Source organism: Penicillium concentricum (genome assembly GCF_028827145.1).
Source record: "Penicillium concentricum strain IBT 3081 chromosome Unknown utg000004l_segment0_segment0, whole genome shotgun sequence".
Lineage (NCBI taxonomy): Eukaryota > Fungi > Ascomycota > Eurotiomycetes > Eurotiales > Aspergillaceae > Penicillium > Penicillium concentricum.
In genome coordinates this window covers 94,186-108,214 of record NW_026622757.1, presented here as the reverse complement: position 1 = coordinate 108,214, position 14,029 = coordinate 94,186, and the positions used below count along the sequence as shown (strand labels likewise).

At 47.4% G+C, this 14,029-nt stretch overlaps 5 protein-coding genes across 5 annotated transcripts; 2 read left to right on the top strand and 3 right to left on the bottom strand.

The window, feature by feature from the left end:
• Nucleotides 1–638: 638 nt before the first annotated feature.
• N7517_008988 (DUF2406 domain-containing protein) lies at nucleotides 639–1,065 on the bottom strand (the record flags this gene model as incomplete). Its single annotated transcript, XM_056726711.1, has 3 exons — nucleotides 639–748; nucleotides 804–887; nucleotides 948–1,065. 3 exons carry the CDS (start codon nucleotides 1,063–1,065, stop codon nucleotides 639–641), a joined length of 312 nt encoding a protein of 103 aa, XP_056575283.1.
• Nucleotides 1,066–2,600: 1,535 nt separating this feature from the next.
• On the bottom strand, nucleotides 2,601–3,749 carry N7517_008987 (uncharacterized protein; the record flags this gene model as incomplete). The annotated part of the gene is made up of 1 exon (XM_056726710.1): nucleotides 2,601–3,749. One exon carries the CDS (start codon nucleotides 3,747–3,749, stop codon nucleotides 2,601–2,603), a length of 1,149 nt encoding a protein of 382 aa, XP_056575282.1.
• A 1,240-nt stretch (nucleotides 3,750–4,989) lies between these two features.
• Nucleotides 4,990–6,267, top strand: N7517_008986 (CaiB/BaiF CoA transferase family protein; the record flags this gene model as incomplete). Its single annotated transcript, XM_056726709.1, has 1 exon — nucleotides 4,990–6,267. One exon carries the CDS (start codon nucleotides 4,990–4,992, stop codon nucleotides 6,265–6,267), a length of 1,278 nt encoding a protein of 425 aa, XP_056575281.1.
• Nucleotides 6,268–6,427: 160 nt separating this feature from the next.
• Nucleotides 6,428–8,580, bottom strand: N7517_008985 (fungal specific transcription factor domain-containing protein; the record flags this gene model as incomplete). The annotated part of the gene is made up of 6 exons (XM_056726708.1): nucleotides 6,428–6,938; nucleotides 6,987–7,145; nucleotides 7,203–7,383; nucleotides 7,439–7,628; nucleotides 7,687–7,753; nucleotides 7,811–8,580. 6 exons carry the CDS (start codon nucleotides 8,578–8,580, stop codon nucleotides 6,428–6,430), a joined length of 1,878 nt encoding a protein of 625 aa, XP_056575280.1.
• A 1,041-nt stretch (nucleotides 8,581–9,621) lies between these two features.
• On the top strand, nucleotides 9,622–10,116 carry N7517_008984 (uncharacterized protein; the record flags this gene model as incomplete). Its single annotated transcript, XM_056726707.1, has 1 exon — nucleotides 9,622–10,116. The coding sequence occupies one exon, from the start codon at nucleotides 9,622–9,624 to the stop codon at nucleotides 10,114–10,116; it is 495 nt and encodes a 164-aa protein (XP_056575279.1).
• Nucleotides 10,117–14,029: the final 3,913 nt, after the last annotated feature.

The following is a 14,029-nucleotide window of genomic DNA, read 5'->3' as shown; positions in this document are numbered from 1 at the left end:
TAACTTAATTGTAATGGATCCCTCCATAGAGTATCTTTTAAGGATATATAGTTCAGGCCACTTCAGTCTAAGAAAGATCTGCATGTAGATCAAATCGGTCTTCCGATTCTACGTTCGGTCATGCCTGCAATTTCAGCTTCCGATAAACTTTGTTCTATACAACTTCACAATATCAAAGTCACTATGGTGATACATACAGTGCTGATCACGTATATCATGGGAACCCATAGCTTAATGTTCTATAGCTTTCTTTTTGATTCACCCAAGTGGTAATCATGCTTTTAGATATGTGGAGAACCCCAGTTTACCAAGCCTGTACCTGCATCTATCATGGATTCGTCAAGTAATTTCAACCGATTTACGGAGTATGTGCATTTCAAACCCCGGTGTCTGGCCCAATGGCAATGGCCATCTATACTAGAGACCGAACTTCTACTACACTCGCCCATCTTCATTTACAAAGTACTACACTACCAAGAAATAGAAGGTTCCAAACAAAATAGCATCGAATGTTGATATCTCCATGTGACTCCGTTATAAAACAATAATTATACACACCCCGTGTTCGAATTGAGATTGGCATTAAAAAGCGTTCCTTCGTTTCGTTCTGGTGTAACCATTTGGCCTCGATTTCTCCTTCACATCCGTTGCTGTTTGCGATGTGCGTCGATGGCTGCATCAAACGATCGGATAGTATCGAGCGGGCGCTCAAGGCGGCTGCGTGTGGGGTTGGAGAGATCGGGATCGGCTATCGCTAGGTTAATATGCAGTTCCCTCAAAAGTCAGTGTAACTGGTGACTTACTGATGAGCTTTCCTTCCCGGTCCTTGTGCTGGATGCTTCGGAGTGAGAATGTGTCCCTAGAGCCAGGTTGGAGGTTCACAGCGGCTGCTAGTTGTCAGTGGGGTATCCCTGATTAAGACGGATCACTGTTGAGGGGATACACACTAGGTTCTTGTTCGTGTAGGGCCATGTTGGGGTCGGCCTTGGTTTGAAGAGAAGTCTTGGGACTGTGGTGCGACTTGACCGAGCCAGAGCGCTCGCTGGAAGCCAATGAGGACGGCATTATTGTGAATGTATTCTTGATTGTGGAAATTGATTTGAAAAATGTGTACAATGTATATCAAAATACTCCGTAGTGTGGTGAGATTCTAGGTTGATGGGATGTCTAGTAATGTGGTATCTAGCCGGGAGGCGAATTTGATCCTATATATATCCCTTGTCACTTTTCTCATGTGCAAACTCGGGAAGCTAAGAATAGACGGCCTTGCTCGAAACATCAGTAATATCACGCAAGCCGTGGCAACACCTGTGGATCAGTTCAGATGGTGATTGGGCCGATCGTGATCGGCAACTATACGCGACTTGTCGCTAAAAGCCAATTTTGTATGACGTTGGGGTCCATCCGTAGCATTCTCAATGGCCAGCCAAGCTTCGATTAGTTGCCGACAGAATGCTTAGCATTCATTGTGGCCAATCCCAATGAATGAGCCCTTCGGGGGCCACGCAAGCACGGTGGCGGGAATCTTGGCCCGCTCCAGCCGCTTCAGGTACCCGTGTGCTATTGTGTTTTCGAGTAATCATACATTAGCCAGGAAGACGTGCATCGCCAAAGTGTAATTGTACAGGCGTAAGGGATTGGTGTATTGTATGTAAGTACGGAGTACTCCATACAAATTGAGGTATGACGACTTGCCCCGGTGGGGATGATCGCCGGTTTCGAAAATGTGACAGGAGCGTCCCAGCATTCTTCCTCCAGGAACAATCAATCACACCCTACGGTAATGGCCATGATCTATGCCATCCGGATTTCACATGGTTTTACATGGCATTGTTAGCTCTAACATCCTATCTGTAAAGCATGTTCCACGACTATACGGTCTCATGGTCACTTGAACAACATGAAGGGCATGAAATGGACCAACTTAAGTGCCTTACACAACATCACTAAGATGTTAGATTTACGCTGAATATCGGGCCATTGTGACCAGACCTCGATTCAGTGTGTAAGACACAAGGGAAACCAGGCAGCGCAATTAATATAATTGGAGATTAAATCCGATCCAGTGGGGCAATTGAATAAAATAATACATATGGTGTATTCCGTACATAAAAGAACAATGCATTACTTCACGCCAATGTCACAGCCCTCCTTTTTCCGGTGATCGCCGGATTCGAAATACAAAGTACCCCCCAGCATTCCAGACATCGAACATTCTGTTTCTTTTCTTACTCCAGATTCATTTGTAAAAGTGGACCTCATCCCCATGTGGACTGCGATAATGTCATTTCCCGTTAAAGGTGACGCATAGGGTTCATCACCAACACATGACCGCATTCCCGTGACTACTCGGTTTCTTATCACAACCCATGTGCAGTACGATCGCTTTCAGCCCTTATACCTTTTCAGGATAATTTGACGAGTCACAAAAAATATAGACGCGGCGCCTAGATCTCGGAATGTCACTTGAATAACGCTTAGGCACAGAGTTTAGTTCTTAATTCAACCCGGAGCAAATTCATGCAACGAAATAAACTAACTTGCAAGCGCATGAACTCCGTTCAGATCAAGGCCAGATGGATAGACTATGAGGAGTTTGGTCAACCATTGTCTGGCATGCCCATTGTCATGGCGATCCGGTCATGCCAGATCTTCGGGTTACCCTGTTGCCGTGGACCTGTTGGGTGTAGTCGAGTACCTTCTTGAGCCAGCTGGGCAATTTCACCAGTGTCTTTTATGACCCTCTGGTCATACCTACATGGACCTAGTTTTAACCACGGTGTTACTATTTTCTGTCGGCTGCGATCGGACACCAGCAAAACCGACAACTGTCGGAGAAGTGCGATGGCCGATTGAACACCCTCCAGTGTGTAGTTCACCGATGCATCTTGGGTGGAAAGGGGAATCAATCCAAAGAAAGCCTGAGACTCTTTCTTATTCCCCTCGCGATCAGCCTTAACACCTGCCATTATTTGGATTTCCACATCGCCCAGGATCTTCCGGCTGATGTTGATTGCATCCATTAGGTTGTCTCTAGCCGCATTGGTGGTTCTTGGGGAAGCGACTAGGGCCTTGGTCTTGGCAAGAAACCCCGGACACCGGACTATCTCATTGAATGCATAGTCCGTGAGCTGGCCTAGACCGCAGCTTGTGCCACGCCGTTCCTCGTCCTCTAGTGTCAATGGAAGAGCTGACCTCCATTCCTCGTTTTCTAGGAAACATGCCTCGCCCCGAGTGAAGGCTTCATAAACTAGGAGTCCCCGAAAGGATAAAAGCAGGGTACGCCCATACCCACTTGTATGCCTCTTTGCCCCCCTGAGACGCAATAGATGAGAGATCCCATTTGAATGCAGCAGCCATGAGTTCTCCTCTGTTGCATTCATCAACTCATAAACTCCTAGCAGGACCGCGGCTCCAAGGGTCTCATTCTTGCCAACTGTGGCAGGATTCTTGATCGCTTTAACAAGCTGGCGCAACGCACGGCCGTACATTTCCTGACTAGCGAGAATCTGTCGTTGATTGCCATCTACTCTGCCGAGCTGCAAGGCTCCAAGGCTGCGAAACGCCCACTGCAATGCATTTTCTGCGCTTTGGTCCTTATGAGCGATTTCGAACCAAGTAAGCTCCACCCGAGTGCTGTAGCTGTAATAGATATTCGGAAATACAGCATCCACGAAATCGCAAAATCCTCTCCTGCATTGTCGGTCAATCGCCTTGGAAACCAATCCTGGCATTATAGCCTCGTCCATAGATGCATGGGGAAAGGTGTATTGCTCTGCTTCTTGTGCAGTGACTAGTGCCGTGTTTGATGATTGTGTCGGCGAGGATGTAAATTTCGAGGGCTCGTTTTGACTGCATGCCGAGAAATGGTAGAACTTCCAGTTCCTTCTGTAGCCAGGACATGGGTTCCCTCTTTTTTCGCAGGATTGACATCCTGGCTGGGCTTCATCACACTGCACCCTTGATTAGAGTGTTACCTTCAAAAAAGAAAAAGCGTGTGACTGGAGCATTTCGTACTTTGACCCGCCGCTGGAGACATGCCACGCAGCCTTTGCTGCGTGGAACACCAACCATCAATACTGTCTGATCGGGATCGTATTTGGACGTTTATATTGTATGGGGTAGGTGCAAAAGGGGACACATTGCGAGAATACGAGGCGTTGCAGGGGGCCCCCGCAACTCAACTCGCATGGACCAGCAATTTCCCCGACGCGCATTGGGCGCCTCGCGTGGGTTTCCTTAGTGCTTGGCGTAAGCATCGGATCTTGGCGAGAGACAGGGGTATTTGCGTTGGAACTTCGTGACCTTGAGATGTGTCATGGCCGTCACCTTCTAACCAGGACCTTGTTGATGTTGACCTGCTTGTTAATAGTCTGAGATTTTGGTATAGACATTCCGGTCACCAGGCCTCAGACTTCACTTAGCATTTATTTCGGTGTGTATCATTCGGTTTGCTGGACATTTTTTCTTGTCTTTACTGTGAGATATCCTTCCTGTTTGAATATTCAAAAATAGTGGCAGCCAAGATGATGATTTGTAGAAAGCAAACTTGGCTTTGAGATTCCAAGCCCGACAGTGACACTGAAGCCTCAGCCTCTACACAAGGGGCCTAGGCCGGAGTACTCCAATCCTGTGGTATCTGTATTGAGGGAAGGAAACCATTGGTTGCATTCAGCTAGGAGAAAGAAAAGGAAGATCAAGGTGGGGAGCGAGGTCCTATCAACCTGAGGCAGAAAGGGTCTCAATCTGATCTGCATCTCCAGCTTCTAACCTGTCAGTGTCCCATTTGAGCATATAGCCGACTCATCGGGCTTGGCATGTCCTCCATGTAGATCGGCATTTCGACCGAGGTCTCTCCCCCGCGATTATTTGGGGATTGGGGAACTCAAAACTTCAGATCAATCTTCTATATATGCAAGGCAGCTACGGAGTACCTGGGTCTGTAATCCAATTTCAATCCAATATCGGCCAATTCATATCCAGGTCATAATGAGACCATTCCTTTCACTTGCTTCTCGGCCAAAACCACTGTCGGGCGCAATTCAACCTGCAAGAAGATCATATCTCACATCGCGGCTTTACTCCAACGCATCCCCCGGTGGACACAGGCCTCGGCCTCTTGCTGGAATTACCGTGGTTAGTCTCGAGCAAGCTATTGCTGCGCCCTTTTGCACGCGACAACTTGCCGATCTTGGAGCTCGAGTCATCAAGATCGAACGACCAGGCGTTGGAGACTTTGCACGACATTATGACAAGCGAGTCGATGGTCTAGCATCACATTTCGTATGGACGAACCGCTCTAAAGAGAGTTTAGCTCTGGACCTCAAACGAGGAAAGGACCATGCTGTCCTGATGAAGCTCCTCGAGAAGACAGATGTTCTCGTTCAGAACTTGGCTCCCGGCGCTAGTGCGCGACTGGGGCTTTCTCATGAGGCATTGAAAGAGAAACACCCTGGTTTGATCGTGTGCGATATTTCTGGATATGGGCAAGATGGTCCATATCGCGACAAGAAAGCCTACGACCTTCTTATTCAGAGTGAGGCTGGAATGCTGTCCGTCACGGGCACCGGAAAAGAGCCGGTAAAGGTTGGGATTTCCATCGCCGATATTGCTGCGGGAATGTACGCCTACAGTAACATTCTTTCGGCATTACTGCAGCGTGGGAAAGATGGCCAGGGCTGCCAGATTGACATCTCCATGCTAGAAAGTATGGTGGAATGGATGGGATTTCCCATGTACTATGGATTCGATAATGCTCCTGGTCCAGTACCAGCAGGTGCCTCGCATGCGGCCATCTACCCTTATGGACCGTTCGAAGCTGGTGATGGCCAGTCGGTTATGCTGGGCATTCAGAATGAGCGGGAATGGGCCGGTTTCTGTAACGGCGTCCTCTCACAACCAGATCTGGCCACCGATCTTAGATTTTCGACCAACTCACAACGAAGTCAAAATCGGGATGAGCTCAAATCTATCATTCACAATGTGTTCGCGAAGTTTACGACAGCAGAAACAATCGCTCGACTGGACGAAGCGTCAATCGCCAACGCTAGTGTTAATGATATAAAAAATGTCTGGGACCATGCCCAGCTTCAAGCGCGAGATCGATGGACCAAGGTTCAAACTCCTGTGGGAGCCATTCCGGCTCTTTTGCCTCCTGGGTCAACCAAGTCAGCTGAAAAGGGTGGATACAACGCTCAGATGGGTTCAATTCCACAGATTGGAGAGCACAATGAAGCCATTCTTGCTGAACTTGGACTGTCAGATTGATCCCATGTACAAACAATATTATAAGAGCCCAATAATTTAGACAGACGATTTGATGTATCTGAATTGTCAAATGAGGCCCTACGAGTATGAGTTTTATTGCGGCTAATAGGCGATATGCTTGACAGGCTTCGTAAGAGGAAGATTGTTTGAATTTGTATCACTATAGGAACCGATAGAGAAATTCGAGATTCTGCGGGTTCAAATAGTCCGGGTTTGATAATGAGCCAGCAAGGCCCATAACATCGTCACCCTCCACGTTGAACAGTTCATACCAGTCCATATTGATTGCTGCCTCTTCTCCGGGGTTATGGTGAGGCATCGTGTTAGGGGTGTGTAAGGGATCGCCCGCTGCGTGGGGAGAGAGAGGTTTAGATAAACCACTAGCAGGAGACACAGGTGACAACATCTCCTCAATATTTCGACCGCCGCCTCCCTGTGGTATGAATAACGGCATTGAAGGATCGGCTAATCGAAGATCGCGAGCAGTACGATCATCCAAGCACCGGAAGAAAAGATCCAGAACCCAGTTCTCCAAGTCCCATGATTTCTGTAATTCCTTCAAACCCAATAGGCATAATTTTGCCCTGTGTTCTGCTAACTTTCGGGCTGTACCCGTGGCCCGTCCAAAATGAATGGTATGTATACATAAAGCCGAGAAGGTGTGGGTGATTCTACTTTGGGATTAGTCTTAGTTTACTTTTGAGATTGTTGGAACTTACAGGTGAACTGATCCATGTTGGACCAGGCTTTCTGAGAGCATGTCCTCTAAAATGCGGGTGCTTCGTGTTGCTGCTTCCAGGGCGACGTTTCCTTCCGGGTTGATTGATTGGCCTGGGGGCTGGAGGAAAAGGGGTCGGTAGAGGAGAATGTACAAGTTGCTGTATGGATGTCAGCTGAAAAGGCTCTCGGGTTATTACAAGCGTAGCGCTGCATACTTGTACGCCATGTGAAGCATGCCAACCAGGAACATCGCCTCTCTGCTCATGGGCATTTGAAATTGCATTTCTTTCGGGAGCTGCGACTCCCAGTCAACCAAGCGTTGACGGAGCATTGGTCGAGCTTCATTATCCAACTTCGGTCGACCAGGCAGATATTGGCTGCAGACTATTTCCCGCACTGAAAATAGAACTGTCAGCAAATGTCATTCTACCAATATTCCAGGATATCATACATAGCCTAGCCAGTTGAGCCATTCCAATAACGTAGGGAATGTGGACTCCTGGAGGTGTGCGGAATATTCCAGGAGGCCCCATCGGCTCTTTATCCTCAAAGTCTGCGACTTCAAGATCAGCGATTTGGCAGTCTTCATCACGTATTCGAGGTGGCAGCCCTAACGCTGCAGATGTTTGTTGATCACGGACCTGATAAAATGTTAATCTCATGATCTTGAAGACAAGGATTGGGGAACAAGAAGCGTACATATAAAGCCCACCAGATCCGTTTCCAAATCTTTTGGTCTTTGGCATTGAGGAAGGACAATTTAGACCTATGCATGTCAGCATATATTCATCTTCAATGAAATGAGGCAGACGCCGTACATGACATGCATTCCTTTTTTTGAGCAAGGCCGATGGCAGCTCCAAGCCAAAAACGAACATCACGTTCTTCGTTTGGGCTTCCACGCCAAAAGCTCAGGAGAAACAACGATTGCAACTTTATGATTGTGTCGGTCTCCCATCCGGAATCATAAACATCCTTTGCTCGTTGATAAAATACTTCCTTGGCTTGGTAGCGATTATTAAAGCCTGTGGTGTCCAACGCTGTATCTGAGCATAGGCTCACCCCAATGAAGAGCATTGACTGGAAAAGCAAAGGTGATAATGTGCCATCTTGATAGTGACTTTGCAGATCTGTCCGGTCAAGAATTGGAAAACATGGGTGGAGCCAGTCAAAATATGCTTGAAGTAACGCGTCGCAGACAGCAGGCGACGGGAATACGAGAGCCCCTTCGCGGGTAAGACGATCATGTATCAGTTTGCGAGGGCCAAGTGAATTCTGGCTATTCTCACTTGCTCCACTCATCTCAGAAATGGAGTAGTGCAGTCGGCCTTTTTGGATACTGCATGCATACCCCTTGTCTGGGGATCGTTGCCCTTCATCCACAACGCAGGTGAGAGGACTTGACTCGCCGAGGAACACGGTTTTATGGATCGCATCCTCTGCTGTTACGGGACGAGCTGGATACTGAGAGCCCTGTCCGGGTAATGGAAATTGACGCTGAATGACTCGGGAATCCGACGCATTTGCCGCCGGCGTTGTGGATGTTCGAGCCGATCCCTTTTTCTTTCGGGGATATCTGCCTAGAATGAGCATAAAATTGATCAATTCTTCATAATATCCTTACTTTCCACGCCGTGAAACCCCTACTTCACAAGTGAGATTCCAAGATACGCAGTTTTGGCAGGGCTGCATCTCCAACACGTTGCATCGCACGCGACGCGAGTTACATGTCAGGCAGGCTTTCTTTGCCCGCGTGCGTGGTCGATCTGGGCTCTCGGTATCCATTAACAGAATAATCGGCTGTTTCAAATAAAATAATATTTGAATATCCAAAAGGTCAGGGATTCTTTTGTTCTGAAAAAAAGGGCGGGGGCTCGGCTTCTTCGGTTATATGACCTCGGCGTTTTGCCGGCATCTTCATATCCATCGTCGCTAAATTTCTTGTTTTATTCCTTTCTTTTTTACATCTGATATGATTGGAACTGCTCATATTGTTTTATCCCTTTGATATCACATCGTTCGATTGTGAATTTGTCGCAGTACAGAATAGACATACATAACAAGTAATGCAGGGATGTGCCGGGTAGAGTCTCTTCTCTCCATTGTTAGGATCACAGGGTGCATATTGGCCCTGCCTTTGATCGAATGTTTGATCTGATCTCATCTTCACTCGACACGGGCGAAACACAGTAGGAATTGCGGTCCATCGGGCACATCTTGTGTCAACAAAGGTTCTAGAGATATGGCCTAGAGTGATATTCATTTACCTCTTACAAAGTACATATACTGTACCTTTATGCAGTGAAATTTCTTGTTTCTTTTGAACGACCCTATCAGCCAGTTCATGCGATTGGGGGTTTTTACAATGGCCCTTCCCTCATCTATACTGCCCTTCGATGGCCCTGCTGTGCTGCAATGCTTTTTTTGGTGAATTTGATGATGTCAAGAGTGTGATAAAGGAGACAATGACCACTTTAGCCATTGATCCCATAATCCAGGCTCAGTGTACAATGTACATACCATCTCCCGTCTCCGCCTTTCTCTAGCACCGATGTTTGACCACCAGGGCCTCTTATGAAGCTACAGATGTATGAAATATCCCTCCTGATATAATTCATATTTCCTGCTAACAGGATGTTCAAGGAGAATTTTGGGTCCACTTATCGCAGGCTTGCAGATGAAAAGAGTGTAACAGTGAAGGACCTCGGTAAAGCCAAAATTGCTTTCTTCGCGACCCATGAGATATGCTTGATCACCTACAAATCTTTATACTACCCTTTCAGTTCTACCTCAAACACAAAGAGCACCTTTGACTGTGGTCCTTTGAGAGAGCGCTGGCAAGTTGATGAGCTTGAAACCCTCAGAGACCGTGGATGGACAGTCCATTACTATGTCGCCGCTGGTCGATTGCTAGATGCTACTTCAAACAAGCTGGAAGCGGAAAAGGTTCTTGGAAATGAATACCATGACCGTCCCTTCCTTGAGAAGTGCACTGTAATTGAGTTCAACGCCGAGGAGGAAGACGACGTTGTGGAGGACGACGAAGACGCGCTGATATCTACGTACACAACGCTGAGTGTGAAAGATGATGTAGGAATTGAAGTAGATTTACTCGCACTTTGTTTTTAATTATGGCATCGTTATCTGAATCAAGAGTCATTTATGCGGGGTCGCAAAATGCTAATAGAGTTCGAAAAGCTCAGTACCACGCATTTATCCCTTCTACGCAAAGTATCTCTAGAGAATTGTACAGTCACTAGCGAAATCTGCTTCCTCCTTAACACTTGCTTTTCTTTTCTCGGGACCCACTGCAAAGGCACTAGCGCCAAAATATTGGGTAGAGTGGTGGTTATATATAAGCATTGCTCTACGATCCTTAAATATCCTTATGTAGCCAAAAAAGATGCGAACGGGAAGGATGCGCGTTATAGTACAACTACTATGACTAGGCATCTTCGGACTTCTGCCTATAAAAGGGTTTTAAGTGGAGATCAGCAACGAGGGCGACTCGATAAGTTTATTCAGTCAATAGTATGGATGCCCCTCTAGTACGGTTCGTACCACTAATATAATTGAAATAGGAAAATACTATCCGAGAGCCATTCTCTGAGGCAGCTTAGGAGGATAATCTGTTATAGTTTATCACGATCAATCGACTTCCCTTTCACCTTATCGAACATCTAACGTTTCGACGGATAATATCATAAGCACACTCGGCCCTAAGCCTCCTATCTATCCCCTCTACTAATATAGTTCGGCGTCGACTATCTGCTCGTGTGAAAGAACGTTAACAGTCTACACTCAAACTACTTCTAGCAGATGTAAAAATCTCAATTATATTGGATTGCTGGACTTCACCATTCGGATAAGCATTTATAGCTATCACTAGCTATTTCATTAATATTGATTGGTCCTACCGGGAGGTGCTTCTTAGGTTTAAACCCCTCGAAGGTGCTTATACTAGTGCTAATCTAAGTGGTGTCCTCTTAGAGATACTCACTAATCACAACATCTAGGATCGTGTGTTTAGGTTAACCACGGATAATACATCGAATAACAAGACCCTTGTTAACTCGCTATAATAGGTATTATCGAGCGATATTCATATTATCCGAATACCCTGTCTTATATATGTTATCCAATTGAGTCTGAACCAACTTCTTGATCGCTTAAAAGTAGTCCCTTAGAATGATATAACTGAGACCAAATGGTCTGATCGCTAATCAATACTCGCGAAAGCAAATGCCTAAAGTAAAAATCGCAGTATATCTCATACTTTAAATAAGGTACGGTATCTTACTATTTATATCCGGGCTAGTCCTAACGTCGCGAAGCTTTTATCAGTCTTCAGCCCTTAGAATAGGCACTTATACTACTTTAGGATGTGAAGACTAGGTGGAACTTAACGTTTCTTATACTTCGCCGGGTAAAGAGGCTCCGTGATTTCCTTAGTATATTCTATATAGACTATAACTACGAGGAGATAGCACTTAACAACGACGAATGGCGTTAGATCGATTACCTTCTTTATCTCATAAAGCCATTCTGTTACGGAACTAGCCTAGTTGTGCAACTTAGACGGGTTTTAAGAACAAGAAGGTTTCGTTGAGGAGAGGAGTTCTCCTGAGCTAACAAATGTGTACATATTCCGTCGAAGGCGGTAACGTTTGGCAGATTCCGCGCAGCATAAGCAAGCATCTTCCATAGGGCTTCGTACGAAGTACGACGGCCCCATAACAATACCCCCCCCCCCTAGGACAATGACTGTTTGCTTCAATAGACGCCAGATTAGGAATCAATGGGAGAAGCAAACAAAATCGTGGCCTATGATTGGCCGAATAGGGCAAACGTGTTCGACGACGTCGTTGCTTTGTAGCATGTGGGCTGTAGTTGGAAGGCATAAATAGGTCCTCAATTCCCTTCTTCTTCTTCTTTTTTTTATTTTTTATTCGCAGTCTCCAAACCTCCTGTCAACCATGGAGTCGTCTAACTTCAATCTTCTGTCGTACGACCCGCGTCAAGTCGAACCCTCCTCCCGGCGTATGCTCCTGCCCCTGACTCGCATTGAGCACGGAGGGAAGCAGTATGTCAAGGTCCGTCTGACTGCTGCGGGAAACGAAGCCCTTCGAATGCTGTGCTTCACTCCAGTGCAGCGGGAAGTGTGGAGCTGGCCCTCTCCCTCCGCCCTCTGTTGTAGAGGAGCTCATTGACTAGACCGTACGAGGCTTAGCACTTTTCATAGACGCAATCAACACACAATATCGAGGTTTCTAGACTCAGTTAGCACTAGCACGAAGCGTAGTAGCTAGCCTTATCAAGGGACCCATCGATCTTTCTAAACGGTGCGGTCTTCTGTAGCCACACGTCTAACGCTATTGTGTCCTTGAGTGCGTCCGCTGGCTCTGTGGTTGGTCTCGTGTAGCCTCTCCACTTAACCTTGTAGCTCGTACGAGCGTTGTTCCTCCTGCGTGTTTGTGTCTCATCTATAATTTCTTCGATCTCCCACTCTTCTTGGTCGTCGACTATGATTGCTGGTGGTTGCGGTTCGTGTGCCAGTTGGGACGGAAGGGGGTCTTGTGTCGCGAGTCGTACGAGGTTAACATGGAATACTGGGTGAATGCCGGGTGGCGTATCCAGTCGTACTGCGTGGGAACCAATAACTTCCTGAACCCTATATTTTGCGTTCTTCCAGTCGAGCTTCTTGCAGGGTCGTTCGGTCTGTATATTTTTCAGGTTTAACCAAACAGCGTCTCCGACTTGGAAGGTAGGCGCCGGTTGTCGGTGCCGGTTAGCGTTTGCTTCCATCTGTTGGTTGGCGTAGGCTATCGATGCACGTGCCCAGTCCATAGCTCCAGCTAGCTTTCGTACGATCGTTTCTGCTTTTTGGATTGGGCTTGGTTCTGGCGTGGTAATGGTGCTGTTTATACGCGGTTCCTCGATTGGTGGGTCAAATGGAGAGAGGTTATAACCGTGGGTTAGGAAGAAAGGGCTTACGCCGGTTGCTGCGGAGACTCGTCCATTTAACGCAAGTTCGGCCATTGGGAGTAGGCGTTTCCAGTCGTTCTGTTCAAATCGTACGAAGAGGCGTAGGTACACTTCTAACGTGCTATTGTGTCGTTCGGTCTGTCCATCGGTCTCGGGGTGGTAGGCCGTCGACAGCCGTCGTATAACCTTACATAGCTGGCAGATCCGTTCCCATAGGAGGCTTGTGAATTGGGTTCCTCGGTCCGAGACGATCGAGTTTGGGAATCCGTGTTGTCGTACGAGGCTGTCAATGATTGCCCATGCGGAGTCTTCGGCCGAAATTGACTTCATCGGCCTTAGGATCACTCCCTTTGTCAGCCGATCTGTGATTACCAAGATGTTCGTACGGCTGTCGCTTGGTGGTAAATCGGTGATGAAGTCGAGGGCCACGTCTCGCCATGGTTGTTCTGGCACCGGGAGCGGCTTTAGGAGGCCTCGCTTCAGCTCTCGCCATGGTTTCGCCCCGTTACATAGGTCACAGTTCCGTACGAATCTCCGGATGTCGATCGACATATTCGGCCAGAAGTACTCGCGGCTAACCACTGTATAGGTCTCCTCCCTCCCTGGGTGTCCGGTGAGTCGAGAGTCGTGTGCGGTCTGAATGATTTTCGTACGAAGGGGCTCAGAGTTAGGGACCCATAACCTTCCGCGGAAGCGAAGTTTCTGGGCTTGGTCGATTGTGCATTCGGAAGTTGAGACTTTTAGCTTTAGTTCTGGTGGGAACTTCCGTAGGCCCTGTTGTAGTGTCCGTATAGCGCCCTGGTACTCGTCATCCCCATCTCTCGCTAGCTCCCAGTCTTGTTCGTCAGGGGTTTGCTGTGCGGTCGTGGCATGGATATTCACAGTAGCCTTATCGTCTCCTATCTGCGTTAGGAGACACTTCGTACGATCTGCGATTCTTGGGTCTTCCTCGGTTGGGTTGTCTTGGTCTCGTCGTGATAGGGCGTCCGCTCGGGCGTTGTCTGTACCGGGGCGATATTGGAAGTCGAAGTTGAACCTACTTAAGAAGAGTGACCAC